The sequence below is a fragment of the Mytilus galloprovincialis genome, chromosome 12, assembly GCF_965363235.1.
Source record: "Mytilus galloprovincialis chromosome 12, xbMytGall1.hap1.1, whole genome shotgun sequence".
Taxonomy (NCBI): Eukaryota; Metazoa; Mollusca; class Bivalvia; order Mytilida; family Mytilidae; genus Mytilus; species Mytilus galloprovincialis.
Genome location: NC_134849.1, coordinates 22414915 through 22442080, shown reverse-complemented (window position 1 = coordinate 22442080; position 27166 = coordinate 22414915). Strand labels below are relative to the sequence as shown.

At 32.3% G+C, this 27166-nt stretch overlaps 2 protein-coding genes across 3 annotated transcripts in view; one reads left to right on the top strand and one right to left on the bottom strand.

Moving 5' to 3' along the window:
• LOC143054293 (uncharacterized) overlaps positions 1–14472 on the top strand; it is a 63753-nt gene extending 49281 nt beyond the window's left edge. For both annotated transcript variants that reach the window (XM_076227253.1, XM_076227254.1), the window contains 4 exons: positions 3288–3456; positions 4270–4466; positions 7181–7229; positions 11621–14472. In XM_076227253.1, the coding sequence (XP_076083368.1) occupies positions 3288–3456; positions 4270–4466; positions 7181–7229; positions 11621–14472 (3267 nt within the window). The remainder of the gene's footprint in view (positions 1–3287; positions 3457–4269; positions 4467–7180; positions 7230–11620) is intronic.
• Positions 14473–23474: 9002 nt separating this feature from the next.
• Positions 23475–24362, bottom strand: LOC143055253 (uncharacterized). The gene has a single exon (XM_076228383.1). It carries the CDS (start codon positions 24360–24362, stop codon positions 23475–23477), a length of 888 nt encoding a protein of 295 aa, XP_076084498.1.
• Between the last annotated feature and the right edge of the window lie 2804 nt (positions 24363–27166).

The following is a 27166-nucleotide window of genomic DNA, read 5'->3' as shown; positions in this document are numbered from 1 at the left end:
TAGCATTTGTGAAACGGTTATTCCATAACGGTCAACCAACTCGTGATGGCGTCTGTAAAATTTGCGAAGTGATGATTTCAACTTCTCCATTTGGAACTCATTGTTTAATTTGTTACTTGTGAGGAGCAACCCTCTATCAAGAAAATCATGATATGAAATGCAATCACGGGAATATCGTATCAATTGGGAGATATATACCCCTTATGCAGGTGCTGCTGGAATGCTGCTACTTAGAAATGAAATGTTCACATTTGGAAATCTGAAATCATCTCTTTTGTCTTAAAGTTTTGTTTTTAACCGACCCTCATCACTGTGTCTAAACCACACCGGCAAAATTTGCTCGGACTCGATGGTATCTAACATCCGGCACAATGACGGAACACCAATAAACAAATGAAAGGTAGGTTTCTCCTTATTTTTTTATTTTGTTTATGATATCGAGGAATATATATACATATACAACTATTTTCTATTGTGAGATGCAATATTTTCTACAACCGTTCTATATTAACGGAGAAATAAGTCAAAATGCATGTCAAAATGACGAATTGAGTGAACCTTGCCTCGAAATTGTTTAATTTCTCGTTAAATTGTTCACATTGTACGGAAAGAAAGGTACGGGAAGATAGGTATTGACACGGAGATTGCAAATGTAGTTATTATGAGCATCTCCATAATTGTATCTCTGTGTATGGAACGAAAGAAATGGGTCATGTCAAAATGGAACTGGCCGGTTTCGTCAATGTATACAACCCGGTTTCGTCATAGATTTCAAAATGCATAACCCGGTTTGGTCAAATAAAAAAAATCATAATTGCATTACATTATAATTGATTATTTAACTTCAGCGTTCAAAAGGAGTTTTGTGGGCCGTTGGAAAACAAGTTCGTTCACCGGACAACGGCTTATTATTTATATGAGTCTCAGATTCAAATAAATTATAAGCAAAAACTTGAATTCCTACTCTTATAGAACACAAATATTTTAATTTACTTTGCATTCCGAAATTTTTGAACAGCATATTGAGATTAAAGCTCTCTAAATATGCGTTTTCTGTATGAGTTATGGGAAAATATGTTGAACATGTTTAAACTTGAAATTAAAGTTTACGGTCTTAAAAATTGAAACACACAATTGATATGTGATTTTCTCGCACAAAAGGATGGACACCTTTGTAAGTAATCTAATCATTCTATGTATGTAATCTTTTCTACAATCGTAGAATGGCTCCTTAATAAATATTAATACTAGTTTAGTGATAGTGGACTTCATAGTAAACTGTGAATACATGTATATTTATTATATTTAAGGGATAATTTTAACTATGATACAAGTTTTGGCACACATCGCGCATTTACTATACAGGCTCTGTCATCGGACGAGTTAAGGTTTTTTCATCATTTTTTTTTATTTGTACTTTTGTTGTACTATTTGTGTCAGCGACAATACTTTGACTCAGTCCATTCCCGAATCACACGCTTGTAATTCCATGGTTGTCTTTGGATGGTTTATACCATATGCGTTTTGAACATAAAATAGGCAGGTAGTTTTCTTGTTTGAATTGTTTTACATTTATAATTTAGGGCCCTGTTATAGCTTGCTTTCATGCAGTTTGTGTGTTTTTCTCATTGTTTAAGGCATACGCTGACCTAAACTTGATTAATTCAACATAATTTTTGTGTCTAAAAGAAAGTTGTCTCATTGTCAATGTTTATGGGATAAGTGGTTGCTGTCACTTCTTCTTAAGACCTAGATATAAATGACGGTCATGTTTTGCAAACCAACTTTTATTCACATTGAAAATACGAAACGGTCAGATATTGTTTTCGAAAGTTATCTTGAAGTTTCAATTGAATTTGAACTGTACAAAAAATTGTAAAAATAATGTGAAAAACATGCCAAGAAAATAAATGTGCCTACAAGAAACGGGAAGAAAGTTACAAATCTCACTGCTATGTTATGGATGCTTAAGTTTGAAAACTCGCTTTAGTGCGCAAGTAACACAGTATATATAGTACCAGAAAATCTAGCAGGACTGCGTGCATGATTAATTTGTGCAAAACAGTATAGACTATAGTCGGTTTGGGACTGTTCGTCAATGATTGAATGCATAAATGTATTAATAATTGATAGTAAATATTGTAAACTAAGTGTATATAATATAGTATAGTAAATTAAAATTATGGCACAATCAAAACACATCCTTTTATTTTTTATCTTTACATACTACTATTATAAACAAAGAAAATATAATAATGTTACAAAATAATTAGATACCAGTGTTTGCTATTCAGTATTTATATTCCATTTAAAATTAGTTAAGTGAAATAAGGGATACGTCTTTCATTAGGAAAATGTGTATTATCATAATTAACTATGTCCAAAAGTGCCCGTTTAAAATATATTTTAACACGCCAAGTTTACTTTACAATAAATATATATTTAAATTCTCGAAACTCAATGTTCAGATCCGTGCCAAAGTTTCTTTTCATAAATTTTTTGATAAAAAAAAAAAAAAAAAACCGGGTGATATATATAGACGAAACCGGGTGATTGTGCAGTAACAACATTGACGAAACCGGTTTATTTTAATTTGACATGACCCTTTTCTTTTGTTCCATACACAGAAATACAATTATTGAGATGCTCATAATAACTTAATTTGCAATCTCCGTGTCAATATCTATCTTCCCGTACCTTTCTTTCCGTACAATGTGAACAATTTAACGAGAAATTAAACAATTTCGAGGCAAGGTTCACTCAATTCGTCATTTTGACATGCATTTTGACTTATTTCTCCGTTAATATAGAACGGTTGTAGAAAATATTGCATCTCACAATAGAAAATAGTTGTATACGTATATATATTCTTCGATATCATAAAAAAAATAAAAAAATAAGGAGAAACCTACCTTTCTTTTGTCTATTGGTGTTCCGTCATTGTGCCGGATGTTAGATACCATCGAGTCCGAGCAAATTTTGCCGGTGTGGTTTAGACACAGTGCTCATTGTCAAATAATAACTTCTTAGCTTTAAATGTGTTACATGATTGTATTTCAATCGTTCATCATCAATTTCTTCGTCTGTTGAAAACTTCAAGATTGTTCTCAACACTGTGTTAAGTTTATAAAGGAACGTGACACAACTACTAACCGTGTATTAAAATAAGCCATGCCTACTTACCTAATATGGAATAAACACTGTTTCCACTTGATTACTTTTAACCAATATTCATAGAAATGTATAAAAGGTAAGATAATAATAGATGTATTTCATATGTATTTCAGGTCAGATCTACGGTTAGAAATGAGTGGGCTCACTGTAACTTCACAGTCTGGGATGATGTGAAGTACGTCAGGTCACTACAGCTAATTGAAGACTTCATTTATCTTCTGAACTTGAATGCAATTAATGAAAAGCAGATGATTGAGGAATTAGACAAATGGAGAAAAAATGGTAATGAACTGTTCCATGGTTTATTAATAGACTATTGTTGTTATTCATTAATTACTGTTAACCCTTTTATGAACCATTTCGCTTTTAAAATTATCAAAAAGAAAATTTTCACACGTACATGTATTTATTTGATACAAGTTTAATTAGATTTACCCTCATGTTGACTAATCACTTTTTAACTGTATCCGATTGAAAATAGATAACAATAATTTGATCATGACACAAACTGTTATACAAGGGAGACAACTCAAATGAATTCTGAAAGAATGTTCGGTCCTATCAAAAGTTGTCATATTCGTCGGAATGGGGAAGTTATTATTTTTGTACTTCTAATTTCATCAAGTTCTTATTGCCAATGACTATCAATCAATCAATTTGTCCGTATAGTGTGCTATCAGTCCTTGTCCGTTGTCATTTATCCCCATTCCGCTTCCTTTATTTTGTTATGTTTCTTCTTTGGTATTTATGTGTATTGTTCTATTTATTTATTACTATGCAACGAGTTTTGACAAGAGTAACTGAGTATAAAGAAATCAGATAAAATCAATATAACTAAAGCATGAAATAAAACTGAGTAATTATTTTAACATATGATCGATACCATAGACTTTAAATGTACATACCATTAAACTTATCAATCGAAATATGAATTTAGAACATCAAAATATACATATTCATATGATCACTCTTTCTTAATTACGCCTTTAGAATTAATATGTATTTTTACGTAGTTCAATTACTGACAATTTTGTATATTAAAACATGTCGTAGGTTGTAACAATTTTAAAGTACTCATTTACATACTTATAATAGGAACAAGTTTCTTGCAAGGTTATACCATTAGCTTAGAACTAGTCAATGAAATTAGACAGAAACAACAGGTACTTGTGGAATATGCTAAAGTTATATCAAAGACTGCTGATATAGAATTTGCAAAAGTACACGGAGCGCTGATAGATATAGGGGAAACTCTCAGACAGTATGACAACAGAATATCAACTCTTGAGAATGTAAGTTATACACTGATAAGAAAATACACACCATGACATGTCTGCAGTAGTCTCAATCTTAAGAATTTTATTATAATTTTGTGCAGTTGATGGTTTTTTTTTCTTTCGAAAAGGTCTTTGTTAATTTTACCAAAGGCAAGTTTAATCAACAGAAGCGGTAATATTATAATATAAACACAAAGTAAAGCACGACAGAATTTTGGACTTGGGTAATTGTAATACACAGTAGATTAACCGAACACTGAAAGCTCTCAACAAACTGCTACTCGTACTTCATATGTCAAAATCAAATATTAAGTATTCATTCAACAAAATGTCTTTACAAAACCTGGCAAAGATTCCCGTCCTTTATTGAACAAAGTCCTTCTGTGTCAATTGCCATACTGGTTCTGTCAACAAATAGTGAACTATAAATGTGATTGTAATAAGTTTCTGCTGAGAACATCTGGTAACATGTTTATTATTTGTGTATGTATATTGTAAATGTACTTTCAATTAATTATTTCAAAGGGAAAACAACAAGAAAAACTTGCTTTCACTTCTCATTTAGATACTCTTTAAAGTCTTTTAATTTTTAAAATCAGTTGTTTTGAACAAAAAGATAAGCTTAATACTAGTGATTTTGCTACAGATTGAGGGCACTATAATAAAATCTTTGACAGATAAATAATGAAATTCAGACACCACAGTCTTCCAAATTGGCTCGCTATACTAACGAATTTTCTAGAAATATATTCAGTACATGTACGATGTATAAATAAGAGTATTGAAAATTCATCGTTTTACATACAATAAATTTACGAAAAATTAATGCATCATTGCTAAATGTAACATGTAATAAAAAAAACCACAGAAGCATCGACTAGGGGGGCATTGAAAAATGTACCCTGCTGATAATTTGGTCTGCATGATGCGAGTGGCTTAAGAATGGCACTCGAATCAAACATTTAGAAGACAAAGCACATAATTCAGTTTAAGCTACTTTACAACCGACAATTCCATCACGAAGAGCCAATATGACTAACAGCATGCCAATATAAACCAGGGGAGTTTTTCGTATAAACATTTTATTGAGTAAAAATTAACAGAAAATGATGAAGAGCATACAATACCAAAAATCTCGAATTTTTATTATTGCAATGAAATGTAGTATAATTTCCCAAAACTGTCAAATTTATGGGATGATTTGTTTTCTACCCTTTTTCGTTTTCAACCGGATGATCCGTACTATGTTTAGGTGGCAAACACATAAAATATGACGGTGCAGACGATCTACTCAGTTTTTTTTTCTAATCTAAAACGTTGCAAGGGACACAGAAATAACGGGCGTCTGTCCAGATTAAAGTGTTTTGTCATGGTATTTTTTTATGAAGATGTAGTCCAATCATCTTGAAACTTATAAATGTTCCCTATAATATGATTTTCCTAATTTTAATGCCAAATTAAACGTTTTGCTTTAATTTTACGGTTCACAGAACCTAAAATTGATAGTGCGACTGGTAGAATTTGTGTACTATGAACACATTATTGTTCATGTGTCTTTTCAAATTGACAGTTCACTAAAATTAACTTGATATAAAAAATCATTTTTCGAACCCGGCTGTGAGGTTTTAACACGCAATCCATCTTCAACAAGATTGCTGTACTTATACTGAGCCTCATTGATAAAAGCATGTAATATAAGTATGTAATAACATTTAGAATGGAAAAAGAATGTGTCAAAGAGACAACAACCCGACGAAAGAGCAGAACACAGCCAATTTCCGCAAAAGCGACACAGCGAGAAAACTCCACCCCTGTATGCGTTCATCTCCCCAAAAAAACTTTATAGTGAAAAAAAAACATAATCTATAATCTTTCTAGGAAAAAAGAAACCATTTTGTTTATTCTCAAGCAAATATAAATAAAACAAAAATGCTTATATCTTTAATTTGTATAATTTTAGTTTTCCTTTATTTGAGACATACTAATAATCAAGCGCGTGAGAAATTAATTTGTAAATGCTATTCAAAACTAAAATTCGGGAACAATTGTTAGGTATAAATTATAGTTTGGATAATAGTCTTGGAAAAAACACAGCCACAATTAACTAAAAAATCATATGATTCTTCAAGCCAATGATTTTTTTGACATTATTCTATGAACATATTACATTGTATTATATTCAAAATTAGTAAATAAAAAAAAACGTTTCAACACATTGACTTAACACATCGAATAATAGAAATGCATTGACTATTCTACGACTTTTGAATAGTGGTAATTAAAACATAAATTATCACCTCAAACAAGAAAGTATTAACCCATGTCAAAGCGATTTTAATGCATACGTGGTACGTCCGTTGTATATAAAAGGGGCCAACACAAAGGTTGTGAGTTCTAATTCTGAACATTGCAGGTGCGTTCGACTATTATTAATTGATTAGGATAGTCAAGTTTCCTACCGAAGGTCGGTGATTCTGTCCGATATATGATGCTTCAACTAGTCCACAAATAAAAACTTATCGAAACGAAATAGCACATTAGTGCAGTAAGTGGCGTAAAAACAATCAATCGATCAATTAAGTTAAGTGGTACGTCTTTGAAGACGGTGACTTTAGTTCATAAAAGCAGTTGAAATTAGTCGTTTGTTCCTTGTCTGTGTAATATATCTTATATGGGGGTATCTTCTTCAACCTATTGTCGCTGTTTAAAGACTTCTTTTATTTTTACAGACAGTTGCTACACAAGGGAAGACATTACAGGAATATGGATCAGCAAATGGTATGTTCAATTACACGATCAATAACTTGCAAAATTGATTTCAGTTGATGAGAAAATAAAGAGCATTTTAAGTTTTAATTTTTTTCTAAAGTAAATACCCTTCTTTATTCAAGTTATTCAAAATAAAGTCACTAAAATTGCTAGTTTATATAGATATGATTAAAAAAGAAGATGCAATATGCATCACGATATGAAAACAATCCTAATAAATAACTCAAGATCTTATTGGAGGATCGTTTAGCAGTTGAGAGTCCGTTCAAAAAAGATAAGGCACAAATGGGAAAAAGGCTTCGGAAATATAAGTCTCAGCAAACAGTCTGAAGGATACGTTGAAGGCCATTCATTGGCATCTGAAAACCTCGAAATCATATTTGATAACATGAATGATGTCTGTTTAAGAAAAAGTCCAATTCATTATATAAAAAATATTAAAAACCTTGGTCTGACAGTAACATTAGAAACGTTTGAAATTATAAAAGTTTTATAGGATACAATTGAAATTTAAGCCATTTGATAAAACATCAATACATCTAGCAACGACAGCTTGCAAACCAAAAATTTACTAATAGTTATCAAAAGTACCAGGATTATCATTTTATACGCCAGACGCGCGTTTCGTCTACATAAGACTCATCAGTGACGCTCAGATCAAAATAGTTACAAAGCCAAATAAATACAAAGTTGAAGAGCATTGAGGATAAAAAATTCCTAAAAGTTGTGCCAAATATGGCTATGGTAATCTACTCCTGCGGTAAGAAAATTCTTAGTTTCTCGAAAAATTCAAAGTTTTGTAAACAGAAAATTTATAAAATGACCATATAATTGATACTAAAACACTTCAAATAGCAGGGTGACTGGATAAAACCTGAAAATGAAACACATACAGAAGGGATCGAAAATAATATAATGCAATTGTTAGAGCCTGAAAAAATAATTCTTCCTTGGAAAAAACTTTATAGACAAGAGTCCTCCTGAAAAAAAAATACGTTTTGTGAATTTTATACTTGAAACAAAGAAATGTGCTAGTAATATTGCCTCATCATCTAAATTTCCCCTTTACTGTTTCATTGCCACGCAGTCACTTTTGTATGAAGATCGACTGTTGTGTGAAGAAAACATCTGATTTACTTGAAGAGTGTTACTCTCTTACACAGTCACTTCATGATCAAGGTATATTCTCATGGCATCTAAATCATATTTGATCCGATAATAATATTAGCAAACCCAAACATTAAACAAAAACAGAGACTAAGAATCTCAGTTAAAAATTCTATAAAAATAAATTTCAGCAAAGACAAAAAAGAAATTATATGACAATAAGATATCAGCTCTTGTCCAAAATAGCAAACTTCTTTTGTTGAACAACAGCTGAATTTAGAATAAAAAAATGAGTGACATACCCTTATCTTGCTGCAAGAAAACTTAAATGCGAATTTAAAATTAGTGATCTTAAACTGGATTTTGAATCTGGAAGATATAAATAAAGGCAACAGTAGTATACTGATGTTCAAAACTCATAAATCGACAGAAAAAAAACCAAATCCGGGTCACGAACCAAAACCGAGGGAAACGCATTAAGAGAATGACAACACAACATAAAAATGTAACACACACAGAAACGTACTAAGCATTAGACAAAATCCGATGAAAATAACAAATATAGCATCAAAACTTAATACATGAATTTGGGATAGAAAAGTACAGTGACACGACTTCTTTCGTGAATTCACATTCAAATATAAGAGGAAACAAACGACACTAAAGAAACAACGTTAAAATGTAACACACATAGAAACGAACTATAATATAACAATGACCATATTCCTAACTTGGTACAGGACATTTTTTAAAGGAAATAATGGTGGGTTGAGCCTGGTTTTGTGGCATGCTAAACCTCCCTCTTTTATGGCAATGTTAAAGATAACATTAAAAAGGCAACACAACATTACAGTACCACACTACAAATAAATAGGAGAACACAATTGACATAGAAAGACACGATTACTAGCTAACAAAAGGCACCAGGTTTAAAATTTAATACGTCAGGAGTGCGTTTTGTCCACACAAGACTTACTAGTGACGCCCAGATCCAAAAGTTTGAAAGTCAAAACAAGTACAAATTTAAACAATACGGTTTTTTGTTAGGTACCAGAACATCCCTATTAATTAGAAAAACTTATAATTTTGCAAACAGTATATTTTATAAATTGACTATATAAAAAATATACATGATAAAACTGCAGTTTAAATTATTAAAGAAAACATCGCATACATTACATAACCCGACAAAATCCAACACAATCCAACACAAAAATAGATAAACCCGAATTAGTCAAGGCCTCAACGCAAAGTGACGTCACATTTGAAATTGTAAAAAAGGACAAAACAATTAATTCACATTTGAATTTTTAAACAGCACACCAAAAAATGAAAAATGACGTCACATCTGAATAAATAAAACTGTCAGTCAAAAATAAAGATTAGGATTGATTTAATATTATATTTGTACTAAATACTGATATTACATTTAATAACAATGAAAATTGCAATAATTATTAGTATCAAACTAAGGTAGCAATTAGAAAATTGCCAATATTCTATGTCCGGTAAATTCAGAATCAAACTGCAACCGTAGTAAATCGTACAAATTACGTTGAACCAAATCAAATGTAATAAATGAAGGCGGTGATTAATTTTCTTTAATATAACACACGAATATAACCGAAAAGACGTCAAGACATTTGACAAAATCCGATGAGAATTACAAATATAACATCAAAACTAAATAGTTTACATGATTTTAGGATAGACAAGTACCGTAGCACGTCTTATAGCAATGCGACTTCACACTCAGCAAAACAGTCACAATCGGGAACAAATCACGTTTGGTAATTAAAGGATAAGACTAAATGACAAACCACAATCTAACAGGTGGTAAAAATATCCTTAGCTAGTTTGGTCACTGACACATCGTATGGATCAACCAATTCGTGATGGTGTCCGTAAAAATTACGAAGTGTCAATTTTAATCTGTCATCTTCATTACTTTATTGGAGCAGTTTCAGAATATAAAAATATTACACACCCTTGAAGACTTTGTAATAAATGCAAATTTCTGGATGACAAATCCCATTTACTTTCATTATTTAAAATAAATGAACATTTAAGACATGTCGTTTTTTGCGATTTAAAAACTCAAAAGATTTTTTTAAATGTAAAATGAAACATATCCTAAATATAACCACTAGTAAGCAAGTAAAATATTAAGGCTACTTTATTAAACTTTTTTTACGTCTATGGAACTGAGGACAGGGGCACTTGAGGTAACTTGTTGTGTAATGTGTTACATGTTTGTTTTATTTCTTAGTAAATGTAAGTGTCATCATTATATTGTTGTTATTACATATAATTGTTATGCCTCTACCCCTCTTATTTATGTATTTTTTTCTTCTAAAGAAGGTTTATTATAATGGTTTACTTTTACAATTTATGACTTGGAGGGATATGTCTCATTGGCCCTCATACCACATCTTCTTATATGTACATAAGCCAAAGAAAAATAAAACGTAGAAAATAACGTTGTAACTGTGCACGATACATACAATGCTCACAGCAACAAAAAATGGACTAAGACAAGAAAATACGCAACCTCAACAGAACCAGAATGAGCTTTCAAATGGTAGGAAATTTTACAACTGTAATGTTGTCTGATATTTCGAAATGTAATTTCATTACAACAAAACAGTTAATTTTTCACACTCGTGTAAAGATTGATACAAATAACAAACGTTTTGTTTTCAACTATAATGCAACGTTATAATACATATCTGATATGCGCATCGTAAGTCTGTGAATGGGAACAGCAAATACTTTCCCCATGGAACTTGTAATGTCCAGCTATTGTCCAAAAATTTCTAAATAATTACTTAAAAGTCAGCAACTCAAAATGAACATTCATGCCATGTTTTATTTTATTTCATTCCATTTAATGGTTTTCTCTGCTGGCCCTCTTGAATATACATTCAAAAACTTAAGCATTGTCAAAATAATCACTTTTATGTTAATGTGAGTTTAAAAAGAAATAGTCTATATAATAACTAAAGCTGTTTGCCCTTCTTTGGTATTGGCTTAATTTTGTTTGGAAATCAGGGGTTGAAATTGCTTGTTCAAAGGTTTATATAATTGACATGTTTTTCCTCAGAATTATTGATGTTCAAAACCTTACTTTTAAAGAGCTCTAGGTTATATTCATAATATTTCAGAAACACTTTACTGTCAAAAACGAAACATTTATATGGCATACATCAATTTATGAAGTTTTAGATCAAACATCGGTGCCTGGTTGACTATTTAATCTATATTTTTTTGTTAAAACTCGATTGCTTTTGCAGATGCTGATATTCCTGAAATTGAACGGTGGAAGCAGAAAAGTAAAGATTTTATCAAAACAGATATATTCACAGATATATTAGGAATCATAAAAGACAACCATGGCGTACTTTTGACAGGAGTATCTGGAATGGGAAAGACCCTGACAGCACAGAATATAGCATTGCAGTTATGTCAGTTAGAGGGGTATTCGATAGTTCCCTGCAATACTGTGAAGGATATCAAAACGCGATATAGAGATAATGTTCGTCAGGTGTTTTTTGTTGATGACATATGTGGAAAATATACAGCAAACATCAAGTATATTGAAAACTGGATGAGAATCAAAGAATTTGTAAACTGTATTTTATGTAAGGGTCTGACAAAAATTTTAGCCACTTGTCGTACTGAAATTGTCGAACAGGAAAACGTAAAAGAAACATTAACATCTTTTCTGGAACTGTTCGATTTGACAAGGAACTATTCAGCTGAAGATAAAATGAAACTAGCTAGAAAATATCTGAAAGTGGATGACGAAATGTTTACAGATATTATAAAAAAGGTTGAGTTCTCGCCGTTAATGTGCTTTCTCTACTCTAAGCATGACGGATTCAATCTTAATGAATTGCTAAACAGTCCTTTGAAAACGTTTTCTGATGAATGGGATACTTTGAAAACGTTTGACAAAGAGAAATTATGTGTCTTATTACTAAGTGTAATATACAATGGCACAATCAAAGAAACTATGTTTGATGTTCTAAACGATTTTGACAAAGAGGAAAAAAGGAAACTAAAAAATATTTTTGAATGTTGCAATTTAGGTCGAGACACCCCTCGGTCCGCAATTAAAGACAAACTAAACGCTTGTGTTGGCACTTACTTTACTACAGTAGATAGAGAATACAAAGTTATACACGATAAAATGTTTGATTTTTTATGTGATTATTTTGGTAAAGCTTTAATCGCACCTATTCTTAAATATGCAGATGACAAATTAATATGTGACCGTGTACAACTAGAGTCAATAAAACAGACCCATGGTGAGTTTACAATAATCGTTCATTCGACTGATGAGCAGAAATACTTAGATAGGCTTAAAATGGACCTTAAAAATAGAAAATTACATTGGTGTTTGAACAATGCGCAAATGAAATATAAAGAATACAGGATTATGTTTCGAGATATCATTAAAGATTTAGATATAGACTTGATTAGGAATTTGATCAACATCAAGGACGACAATGGGATTAATTGCTTCATTATTTCATGTTTACGTGGTTATGATGAGCTTGTTGAATTTTTTATTACTGTTGGAGCTGATGTTGACGGTCAGATTGGATTTTTCACACCATTAACAGCTGCGTGTCAGGCTGGACACTTGAAGACTGTTGAAATTCTACTAAAAGGAAGATCAAACATAGACGGTGCTAATACTGAAGGTGAAACACCACTGTATACTGCTTGTGTTGGAGGCTATTACAGTTTGGTTAACTTTCTCATAGAAAAAGAAGCCGACATTAACAAACAAAATAAATACCGTCGCACACCTTTGTACGCTACGTGTTTAATGGGTCATGTAGCCATAGTTAGCCTTTTGGTTAATAAAGGGAAAAACGTTTTCCATAATAAAGATTCACTTATAGCTGCCTCCTTAGGTGTTAACGACACAATAGTTGAAAAACTTATTTCAAATGACTGCTGTGTAAATACTGTCGATATGAATGGCAAAACTGCTTTATTTATTGCATGCGAGGAAGGCTATACTGAAATAGTGAAGTTGCTTATTGAGAATAATGCTGACATTTATAAAGTCGACAGTGAGGGTAAGACGCCACTACATGCCGCATGTTGCGTTGGAAACAATGATATAGTCAGCATGCTGATGAGTAAAGATTTAGATTTGAACATGTTTGATTTAGATTTAGAAACTCCTTTACATAAAGCATGTAGGAAAGGCTCTATAGACGTAATATCAAACCTGTTGGCTTTTGGAGCAGATATTTACAAGACAAATAGAGACGTACATACTCCTGCACATATAGCAAAAACAGAGGGTAGCATTGTGGATGTACGCATTTTAAAAGCTTTAGAGGAAAAAGAAATAGAACAAACTGAAGAGCAAAATTTAACCCCAAAAAACAAAAATAAAGTAACAAGCGATTTGATACAGTATGGGTGGACTCCTTTATATGAAGCATGTATTAATGGCGACATAGACACTGTCAAATTACTCATCAGAAACAGGGCAGATGTGAACATGAAAACAGACTCTGATGAAATGCCTTTGGTTGCTGCTTGTCAACAAGGCCATGGCTTCTTAATACAAATGTTAATTGACAAAGGAGCTGACGTGGATGATGCCTTGTGTTGTGCTGCTCATAAAGGCTATGATAGAACGATTAAAATTCTGTTACATAAAGGTGGAAATATTGGCTATAAAGGAGTTAATGGGAAATCGCTTTTGTCATTGGCCTGGGAACAAGGTTCTACTAAGGCAGTCAAATTTCTTTTAGAAAAAGGTGCGGATTTTAGAGAAATAGATGTGAAGGGGAAAACTTTGATGCATGATGCATGCAATACAGGTAGCGTTGATTTAGTGCAGATTCTATTAGACAAGGGCTTAGATCTTATCATTTGTGATAAAAACGGAAGATATCCTCTTGCGGATTCAGTGAAGAAGGGTTTTAATGATTTATCAAAATTTTTAATTAAACAACGTTGCCCTATAGCAACATCAGAAGAAGATATAGAAACAGCTATGATGTCGGTTTTTAAGAGTGGAAATAAAGAGCTGTTAAAGTTGCTTGTAGAGAACGGTTATACTGCAAACTTATCACATTTAATGAAAATGTTTTATACCATGCATGCAAGTTAGGACTGGAAGCAATTATTGAGATTCTCCGTAGAAAAGAACCTACTTTGAGCGTAAAATACAAGTATGGATACACTCCTATGATATTAGCCGACATTGGCGGAAATGATGATTTATCGGAGAATCTACAAAATTCAATATGCGGTATAAGGAATTCCAACAATAGTATAGGACTAGAATATGCTTCATACAAAGAGGATCAAAAACGTTTTAACTGTATCAGACATAATCACGTTTACATAAATGTAACTAACGGTTCTTGGAGCGTACAGGAGTATGAATATCTGTTTCGAGCATGTATGTACGGAGAAATGAAATTGGACAAATTTGAGCAACTGCTCAAAGGAAAACGGCTTGATTTTTTTATCAAACCAATAGCACCCCATGTACCTATTCTGTTTGAACAAACACCGTTGTGTTTAGCCAATAGAAGAGGACATACAAAAGTAGTCAAATGTCTGATAAAACATTGCGTAGATGTGAACTTGACTTTCGAAGAATGGAGCACTAAGTATGATCGTTGCTTGTCTACGACTATTTTATATGGATATACTCCATTGTTTGCAGCATGCCAAAGAAAACATTATGAAATAGCCGATATACTTTTAGAAAGTGGAGCAAATTTAAACAAAGCTTTACATGACGCATCCCTTGAAGGTTATTTAGATACTGTAAAATTTCTTCTACAAAAAGGAGCAGATGTTTATTCAATTGGTCGGTTTGGTCAGACAGCTTTGTATGCTGCTTGTATCGGCGGAAACTATACGATAGTAAAATTCCTGATTGATCAAGGAGCTTTTATTGATACGAAAGTTAGGAGGGCAAGTATTTTAGACGAACCTACATGCATACATGCTGCATATCTGAGTGATAATCATGATATAGTTCAACTTTTAATAAATAGAGGGGCTTATGTTAATGCAGTTGGTAACTTTGGGCGAACGTTGCTGCATAAAGCGTGTAGTGACGGAAACTATAAAACTGTTGAAATACTTATTGGTAAAGGGGTGGATTTAAATGCCTCTGACATGCATGGCGCTACACCTCTAATTATGTGTGTATTACAAAATATTGAGGATAATCATGGAGAAAATGCCTTTATTTATTTAATGAAAAATAATTATTATTTTTTGGAGGAAAATGGTTTAAATCAACCGCTTGGAGATTATTTTGATCAACTGCATAAAGAGTGTGTTCATGGATCAATATACAAACTTCTAACCGATAATCACTATAAAGTGATTCAACTGCTTATTGAAAATGGGGCCGATATTAATAAGGCTGATAAGAAGGACAGAACTCCGTTGTCATTAGCTAAGATGATCGGGGATATGAAATTAACTGACATATTGTTACAAAAAGTGCCTTTATCGATTAAAAAGGATAATTCACACGGACGAAACTTTACCCTCGATGAACATTTTTTACGGGGGTGAAATTTTCATCGGGAAGCCGCACGTTAGACGCGGACGAGCTAGGAATCTTGAAAATAGAGAGGATGTAATTTCAAACAAGTGAATATAAAAAAAATAAAAATACACTTTTTGGACGATTGTGTGCAAGACTGTATCCTAAATTGTCCAACAGATTGTTTCTTACCATCTTTTACATGTCTTTTATGATAATGATTACATACCGTATAGCGGGTTATTTTCCGCCAATTTAAAATTGCACATGTAATGGTATTGTATAAAAATTTTGAATCCGCCAAAATATTAGTTATTCGTTGAAAATCTAGTTTTGAAACTTTTTTATTCTTATTTTTTCGGGTCATCAATCCTCTTCAACTTCGTATTTTATTTGGCCTTTTAATTTTTATGATTCGAGCGTCACCAGTGAGTGTTTTGTAGAGGAAACATCTATTCAACTTCGTATTTTATTTGGCCTTTTAATTTTTATGATTCGAGCGTCACCAGTGAGTGTTTTGTAGAGGAAACATCTCTTAAACTTCGTATTTTATTTGGTCTTTTAATTTTTATGATTCGAGCGTCACCAGTGAGTGTTTTGTAGAGGAAACATCTCTTCAACTTCGTATTTTATTTGGCCTTTTAATTTTTATGATTCGAGCGTCACCAGTGAGTGTTTTGTAGAGGAGACATGTATACAAACCATTATTATATAGGTATGATTGCCAATGAGACAACTATTCACAAGAGATCAAATGACACAGACACCCTGAGGCCTTCAACAATGAGTAAAACCCATATCGCATAGTTAGCTATAAAAGGCCCCAATACAAAAATTACATCTTACAAAACACAGAGAGGACGTGGCTAGGTACTTGTTCATTCCAACAACAAAAAGACACTAAGTACAGATCTGAGAGTACTCGCAGTTACTGACAGCTTGTGCAAAGCCAATAACAACTAATAGAATAAATCATGCATCTAAGACTAAATTATCAATCAGTACAGATCCAACATCTAATGGATTTAGTGTAAAGACGTCATAAACAGTCAGAGAAAACACATGCATTTGTTCAATGCCAAGATACAGGTATCGACAGATTGTAGATGCATGACACTGCATATGTATGTAACAACAACATTTAGTTTGCTTTTAATTTTACAAAATCAATAATAATACCAACATAAACAAAAACAAAAAACATATCAAAAGATTGAATTACAGTGTGGATTTGGTAACCATTTAACATAAGTTTATTTAAAGAATCGATAAGTTTACCAGGATCGTTGCTAAATTTCGGGGCACGGTTCACGACATCTCCGTAAAAATGAGGATGTGCTATCCCGATAGAAATAAGTTTTCTACAGGTACAACCAATCATCAAAACCAAATCTTTATATGTAAGCCCGGTATCTATGAAGAGTTTTATATTCTGAAGCTGTACAATATTTATGTTTTTTTTATCTCAAATCTCAACTCTAAACTTATACAAAATACCCAGAGTACCAATATACGAATACTTGAGGTTATTGAAAATGGAAGCTAGCCCAAAACCATTAAGAACTTTAAAAAATCTGGTTTACGGACAAAAATAAAAAAGTAAATATCCAACTTGTGAAGACGTCAAGAGGTTACTCGATACAAAACAGGAGATTTCTCGGCGAGCGCGCTTTCGTCCTATTTCTTTATACAAATACATTTTATATTTTTCGACAACGTAAATAAATTGTTTACTTCGATATCAATTCAATATGATATCACCGACACGTTTAAATTTATCGTTGTTGAATGGATTGCCCTTTATTTGGTTTCCTTTTTTGGAATACACAACAATCAAGGATCAGATTTCGGTTTAGAATCATAAAAAGTTACTTTGATATAAAACATTTGCAAGCAATGGTGCTATGTTAAACTCATTCCGATTCAAGTACGACCAGCAACAATATACGTACATAACGAGCAGCACAATAGCACATAAAAACGGAATAGAAATTAACCACGTTAAAAGGCGTAAAATGAAAGGCATAGTCTTAAAAAATGTAATTACCGTTTATATATATATGTCGTGTACAAGTTGCGATTTTGTACAGGTTATAACATGTACAAATATATTGTACATGTTATAACTTGTATAATGCAAAAATACAAGTTATAACATGTACAAAAGTACCTCATACATGTTATAACCTGTACAAAATATTGCTTAAAAATGGTTTTAACTTGTACAAAATTTAATATAAATCTTAATGAAGTAAAATATACATTTAAATTCACCAATGCATAAAGAACAACAATGAATAGGCCAGAACGAGTCTTTTTCTGTAGAGGACAATGATCACAAAGTTTCAGAAATATATGTATCATGACTTATGTTGGCAAAATGTGTTTTCATATAATTCTATGTTTTATGCAGTCCATCATGGCTTAAATAAGTGTTAAACTATTTACTAAAAGCTTGCATTCCTCTATGACAATTACATTAGATACTAGTAACTAAATTCTTCCAAAAAATTTAAGAACGATTCCTTATAGTTTTGGGAAATACTCCTCCCTCTCGTTTTTATAGCATGCAAAGACTAAAACAATATAGTATATGCTTACTCTGTAAAAGCAAGAGAGAGCTGAAATAGTTTTCATTGGACCACGCTTCATTATCAATATCTTTGGATCTACTCTTCAACATTTTTGGCCTTCAGCATGACTTATGTAAATTTATAACTCAATTTTTGTTTATAAACTATAAGATCATTGCATGAGGCGAATGTCATTTTGATGTTTTAAATATATATCATCTACTTTGAAAGCATGTATTTGTGGCCTTTGGATGTTGTCTGCTCCATGGGCAGGTTGTTGTCTTTTAGACACATACCCCATTTCAATTCCCAATTTTATTTGTAGACACATCTATCCTGGCTATCCTCTTATGTCTTTAAGTGTCAACTAGAAAGAAAGTATTTTTTATTGCCTTCAAAGTGGGCACTCACAATTATAATTCCCTAAATAAAGATATGTCCATAGATAGTCATAAGAGGATCATAAGACATGTCCTAAGATATGTCTTATGACAGGTCTTAGGAATGCTTCGTAATACCGACCCCTGGACAATAACTGTATCAAAAAAGAACAAAACACACTAACATGAAGGAATAATACAAAAGTTATGAAAATGTTATTGAGGTGAATATCATCTGTTGCGATAATAGAAAAATATCCTTATTTTTCGATTTTGTACAAGTTAAAACCATTTTTAAGCAATATTTTGTACAGGTTATAACATGTATGAGGTACTTTTGTACATGTTATAACTTGTATTTTTGTATTATACAAGTTATAACATGTACAATATTTTTGTACATGTTATAACCTGTACAAAATCGCAACTTGTACACGACATATATATATATATCCAAACGGCATCAATAAGAAATACTAGCGTTTTTGTTTTTTCACTCATTTTTATTGTTAATATACACAGTCACGTATATTGATTTATAGTGTTTTGTTTATATTATGATATTCAGGCTTTTGGATTAAAAATCAATCGACCAAAACTTACCTGTATTATTACTGATCTATTTTTACACCTTATACATTATGTATCAGTATTGTTAAAACTTGTGACACTTGAAGAAGGCCATTTGTTGAGCCGAAATATTTGTCAGCACGATTTAATAACAACATTTTCGTATTATAACATCTTATATCAGTACCGTTGTGCAAATCTTTAGACTGATATAATTTTTTCCTTATCTGCATAGTATCGCCTATTCTAGACGATCCGGTACATAGTAAATTTGCTGGTTGGTCGTTTTTATAGACTTTTATATATATATATATATATACAACTCGTCTAAACATCAACCCAACAATGTTAAAGCAAATTTACAGATCTAACATTGTTGGATCTGTAAATGACCAATAATTTGCGAAAGCAAATTTACAGATCTAACATTGTTGGGTTGATGTTTAGACGAGTTGTATATACATTATGTACACAGCCATGTATCACCATCATTGATGGCGATCCGATGGATACATCTGTTGTAGGGTTGTCACTGACTCAGACGTACTTATGTATATATATATATATATACAGCTCGTCGAAACATCAATATATATATACAACTCGTCTAAACATCAACCCAACAATGTTAGATCTGTAAATTTGCTTTCGCAAATTTTTGGTTCTTCCCTCGCCGGGATTCGAACCCATGCTACTGTGATATCATAAGAGGATCTAACATTGTTGGGTTCTGTGACTGTATCTTACATTAATTTGTAGGATCCTTTACTATAGATTATTTAGCTGATCTGTAACAATAACATCTTCATGCCTTATATATCATGTACTGTAGTACGCCGCTAGATTAAAACTGACGTGGAAAGGTAACACATGCCCACCGAAAGCTCTTTTTTTAGAGAGCCCAGGTGGTCGTGTGGTCTAGCGGGACGGCTGCAGTGCAGGCGATTTGGTGTCACGATATCACAGTAGCATGGGTTCGAATCCCGGCGAGGGAAGAACCAAAAATTTGCGAAAGCAAATTTACAGATCTAACATTGTTGGGTTGATGTTTAGACGAGTTGTATATACATTATGTACACAGCCATGTATCACCATCATTGATGGCGATCCGATGGATACATCTGTTGTAGGGTTGTCACTGACTCAGACGTACTTATATATATATATATATATATATATAGTAGTTAACCATCTTGAAAATTGTTTTCTGTATGTCTGTTGTATATGTTAGCGGCAATAAGTTAAATTAGACATTAAGCTTAAATCCTAGGCAATAAGCTACTGCATAGGCAGTAAGAATATTGCCTAAATGATGTTAGGCATTAGTCTTAAATCATAGGCTTAACAGAAGATGTGGTATGATTGACAATAAGACAACTGTCCACAAGAGACCGTAATTAAATTCACTAATAAAATTAGTTATTTATATTAAATATCAAATAATATTTTAAAAGTAGGAAAACTTGATAAATATTTGTGTAGAAATCATTTTGTTATCACAAGTTGTGAATAAAGAAAATTGACTTATCCAATAACAAAATAGAAAATGGTGTGAGCAAAAAATCATATCTTAATTTTGTTTACTTTTGACCAGCTCAAACCAGCTCGACTAACTATATATACTGAAGTGTACAAAGGAGTAGGTTCAGTAAGACCCCTTTTTGGCCTCAAAATATAGCAGTTTTAGAAAACTGTGAAAATGTAATCCTTTAGATATTTATTGCAAAGAAGAATGCTTCTGCTACATAAATATGGGCTGTTTTTGACAACACAATGCACATATATCGGGTACTAGCATCATTAAGTCATGCTAAATTACTGAAATCTTCACAATTGTAGCATTTTAGTTAAATTTTAGACGGTTTCCGTCTGAAATGAAAGTGGCCGCATTCGTGTTCATTCATAATATTGAAATGTAAGTTGTATTTTATGATAATACATAATATATATAAAGGTTAAGGATAAACACGGATGCGGCCACTTTCATTTTTGACAAAAAACATCTAAAAAGTGACGATTTTTGGCATATTTGATAGATTTTTCATATTTAAGGTTGAATCGTGGCGTTTTAAATGACTTATTAAGTTAAAATCTTCCACATTAACTAATTGAATCAATTGAAATAGGCACTTAAGTGATTAGAAAGTGTCTAAAATCTTTCGTTAGATGAACTTGAAAATTTAGGCCGAAATCGGCCCTTACAGGACCTACTCCTTTTCAAATAAATATTATAATTATTCTATAGAATCTCTCCCTTTTTAAAAAAAAATCTTTTTAATGTTTGTAATACCACAAAAACACGAAATAGGTATGAGTTAATTCTGTTCTTTTACTGCTAAAATTAATTTACTAAATAAACTTACTAAATTTGAAGATCTGTCAAATAAATGAATATTTATACATGTAATATTAGAAAACGAATTTATATCAATAATACAACACCAAATATGCATAAGTTCCAGAGTTTACTTATTGCCTAAAATTATGTTCGGCAATAGAATGAATAATCTTCATTAGATTTCAGGTAATAAGCTTAATGCCTGAAGACTTCACTTATTGCCACTAACATATATACTATAACGATAAATGTCTTGTTTTCGTTATTAAGCGCTTGTTAATTAAATTTTTCTTAATATGTTTGACAAACAATTTCTTCCGTCTTTTGACAAGAGCGGCATATGTCTTTTCAGTGTCTGTTAATTTTGAACTCCGATGTCTACATAATATGCTTATATGTTCGCAGATCTTAAAACCCATCAATCTGATGTTCAACATTATGTTCTATTCAGTGATGAACAATTAAATTGTTAGCATTTATCTCAGATCGCCGGCTAACGACATTAAGTTTGAATAAAGTATCGTAAATGGCGGTAAAATAGTGTGACGATTTGGGTATACCAACAGTCCATGGGCTCGTGATGGCGATCAAAAAATCTACAAAAGGTTTAGCAGAAAGGGACAACAAACTATGTTTTGAGTCAGCAGTTCAGCCCTGTTCATAAAATCTTGTTTATTGCAACAAACTCTCCTAGTTGAAAAAATAAACTCAATACGCTGGTGTTTCTGAAAATTGCTACGTAAGAACGGGAATTTGATCATAGTAGTCAACCAATATATTAAAAAAGTATCTCAACATTTAAAAGACCAAAAACAAGAGTAGAATTGCCTTTCCAAATGTTAGCTTGACATTGTCTTGTCCAGGATCATTTAAAAAAGAATTGGCGACTGTTACCTGTAACCTGTCTGGTAGGTTCACCCTTTCTAAGGGTCACTCCCAATGGGATTTTTTTAGGTTAGTATTAAATATGTACATTATTTACAGTTGTACATTTAAACTTTTAAAGTAATAATACCTGTACAGTAACACCATAAACCAAGAAACTCATACTTTCACTTGATAGACTGATATAGTTCATTTAGGCAAGTTTAACTCTTGTTCAACAGGGTTGTTCGTTTTGTATGTAGACCATAGCATAAAGTTCGTGTGATATTCTCAATATCTCTGATATTTTGATATTTGATGTTAACTATTTGCTTGATCTTTTCAGATGATGAGTCTAGAATAAACTGCACCATTTGTCCTTCATTCACAATTTTTTCGAATATCTTGTTGCCTATATTGTTTTTCACATATGATATTAGTGTTGTCAAATGTTTATCTCTTTCAGTTTTCAGTGCATTGCATTCTAGCATAAAGTGTTCAGTATCTTCTGTAGCTGAATTACATAATAGGCACATATCCTGCTCCACATTTCTACTAAACTTGGCTCTATCTACTTTGAGTGTATAAGTCCTTGTTATAAGCTTTGCTTTTATTTCTGCTTTTCTGACTTCTAAGGTATTATTTGAGGTGAATTTCCATATTTGGTGAGAATTTCCAATTGGCCTTGCTTTAATGTTAATGTATTTCATTGTAGATTTTTCCGATTTTTCCATCTCCCATTTCTCTGCCCAATAATCCTGAATGGCACACTTGACAGTTGTTTTCCATTTTTCTCTAGTTGGTTTGACTGATACATGTAGCAGTTCATGAGCTTTTGGTAGTTTTTACTTTAATAGAGCAGTTTCTAATCTACTAATGAACGTATTTGCATTTTGTTTTGACATTACAATTAAGTTGCCTTTCTATAATTCTGTATTTTATGCTGGTATTGTCTTGAATTATGCCTCCAAAGAAAGTGAGTAGCAGTCGGTCCACAGTTGACTGTATTGGTTCTATACCATGTAGACAATAGAAGCCAGCACTAGCAACTCTTTTTGCCAGTCCTTGTATCTGTCTGCATATTTGTAGTTGTAGTCTCTCCAATTTTGTGATGTCAGCCTTTGTATAGTTTAAGACCTCAATACCATACAGGCTCCTTGGCAAGGCGTAAGTTTGCCAGAGTCTTGCCGAGACAATTGGTGTCATTCCTTTTCTGGCACTCAGTCCAGGACCAAGTATAGCATATATGATACGTCGTGCAACTTTTAACCGGTCTTCTATATTCACTTTGTTCTTAATAGTTCTAATAAGACCCAGATGTTTAACCTCATTCTTTTCGTCTATTTTTTGGTCTCCTAAATAAACATTCAGCTGTTGTTGTACTTTTGTTAACGGCACAATTGCCGATTTTGTAGGATTGATTGACACAAAGTCTTTGTTTATCATATCATTGACTATATCTAGTAGAGCCTGAACCTCATGCTCCTTGCTGGCAAGTATGGCAATATCATCCGCACATGTTGGAGCGACAACGTTAATGTTTCCTATATGTGCACCCATGTTAGATCTTTCTAATGCTTCTAAGATGTTGTTGTTATAGCGTTTGGATAGAACAGTCGATAACTTTGCACCTTGTCTTACACCTATTTCTTGCGTAAATTTATCTGAAATGCTATTATTCCACTTGACTTTAACAGTTACATTCCTGTACATATTTCTTAGTAATAACCACATATTTCCCACAATTCCATCATGGTACATTTTGTTAAAGAGGATTTCGTGATGTAGTTTATCGAAAGCTTTTTGAGCATCTAATGTAAGTAATATGAGTTCTTCTATGATCTCTTTGTAAAAGTCTGCTGCTGCAGATACAATAAAGGCGGTATTCAATGACGATGATTTTTCCGTGAAGCCTCTTTGTAGCTTACTTTGAATTTTTAGTAGTTTGGGTTCTAACCTGTGTTGTCTTTTAAAATTCCTTCTATTAGAGTAGAAAAGGTATTGGTTACTGTAATACCTCTATAGTTGTCTAGATGTAGTTTATCTTTCCCACTCTTGTGTACAGGAGAGACAACTCCTTTTTTTGTTTCTTGTGGCAGATCTTTATCCGACTAGTCCATTCTATATTAAATGTTTGCGTTAAGTATTGTAACGATTGGTCGAGAATCAGGCAATTTATTGTCGACAAGTATGTTACGGACGTACTTTTGCGAAGAAGTATTCCCTTTTCAATGGTGTTGAAAGGGGAAAATGAAATAAAGAGACAAAAAAAAAAGACATTTCGAAAACGGGTTATTCTTATAAAGGAAAACAAAAAGAATTCGGATGTGAATTGTTTGCAGAATTTGTTCACTTGAATATTTATATTATTTTCCGCGGCATGTCGTATTACATGAGAGAAAGAAAAAAAAACAGGAACAGCCCGCAAATAGCTTTTTTCTTCTTCAAATAACTTAAATTGGATATTCAATGTTAAACCTGAATGAATTTACCCTTCCATTTCACATGTAAACTGTAGGTGACAATATGCGGTGTCTATATGTATCTAAATAATTATTAAAAAATTCTTTTCGCAAACGGAAGTACTGATGAGTAAACTAAAATAATTTGTAGCAACACGCATGTATTACATTTAGTAAATACAGGTATAGGTTGTGCGCATTTAATTTCAAAAACAAATATTTCATTTCTAACGTGTTCGTTTTATTTCAAAGCAAATGATGTTTATTTCTTTCTACAAACTGACAGTATATTCATCTTTGATATAGTTTAATTTTAAGGTACAGTGTTATAGCGAAATACGAAATCACATTTGCATCGTAAGCAGAAATTGTTAGAATGTAAGTCAAGTGTTTACTCGTTACATGCCAGGTAGAAAGTCACTCTTTGTTTTTCTGCAACAAAATCAAACCCGTTCTTTTCAATGCAATATTTACCCGCTTTACCTCAACGAAACACGAGAAAGTACAAGTATTGTCTGTGATAAGGCATTATTATATTGCCAATTAGTACTCGCAAGACCTCAGAGAATAACCAATTCCCGATTTTAATAATTTTGGTTATCTAATCGTATGTATAAAGCTGGTGACATTGGAAAAAAACCAACTCCAACCGTAAATTCTTCTAGTAGTTGTACTAGTTTTCAGCACATACCGACATCTTGCTCACTGGTATTCATTTTTTAACGAAACATAAATCATTTTTTTAGTTTAGCGAAATAGATATTTTGCTTTTCACCAAAACCTGGTTCAATGACATATACTGATGACAGCGATATCAATTTAGAATCATTTAAAAACCATAAAGAACTGATATAAATCATAGAATAGGAGAGGGTGTGGCTACTAATGTGAGAGAAAATATTTACATCGAAAAAAAATTCAAATAAACGGTTAAAAGTGTTTGGGTAAAAATACATTGATAAGGAATTTTTATAGATCGCCGGATTCAGATAACCAATTCTGGAAAAAAAAAAAAAAAAAACCTCCTTAGTATTCGCCAAAAATTCAAATACAGATAAAATCATAATATGTGGTGATTGTAACGATAGCGTACTTAATTATACCAAACTGAAGCTTGGAAAAATATGTTACCAAAATAAGTTATATTAAACATTAACTGGTGCTTACAATTTTTTTAAAAGGTCTGTGTTGTTTAAAGATCAAATGATGGTAAATGATACCGATATACTTTTACTTGTACTCTGATGTTGGTGAAAACATCTTGAAAATCTGTACGATAGTGCTTGTTGAACATGAATGAGTTTTACATAGCAAAATGGCTTGCAAATGTTTTAATAAAAGTAACTGTTTATGATTCTAAACCGAAATCTTGTCCCTGACTGCTGTCTACTCCATAAAAAGAGATAAGAATTAAACCAAATTAAGGACAAATCATTCAACAACGATGAGCACGTTCCGCCGCTGATATCATATTGAACTGATATCGAAATAAACAATATATGTACATTGTCGAACAATATATATTTTTTTATGAGATTTAGAAACAGGACAAAACGTGAGCCTTTCTTCTATTTCGTAGCAAGTAACTTCTTGTGTCCTTCACAAGGGACCCTTTTTTTATTAGTAAACTGGATTTTTTTAATTAGTTGTTAATGGTTTTGGACTAGGTTTCAGTTGCAGTACCTGCCAGGATTCGTATATTGGTATTCTGAGTACCTTGTATAAGTAAATATTTGAGATTCATGCAAATTTAATGGAGTTTACCTATTCATGTTATATTTGATAACCGTACCACTGGTGTTAAACTGATCACCGTAAAACATGGCGGAGCCCAAAACAGGTGAAATAGTCTTTTTGTAATTTCTCCGTGTACACGCATTGTTTTAAAGAATTACTCAGCCGTTAGGTTGATACACAGGTAAAATAGCTACGGATATTTTACGTCCGTAAAAAATCCGAATACGTCCGTATTATACGGCACTTCTACGGACGAATAGTACCACGGACGTAAAACGTCCGTTGCTTCTCATCCGTAAAACGTCCGTAATACGGATGTTTAATACCACGTCCGTAATACGAATGTTTTGTACCACGGACGTATAA

Bases quoted from the DNA above. Each gene is read 5' to 3' on its own strand.
- LOC143055253 (XM_076228383.1), bottom strand. From the start codon at position 24,362: ATGTACCATGATGGAATTGTGGGAAATATGTGGTTATTACTAAGAAAT.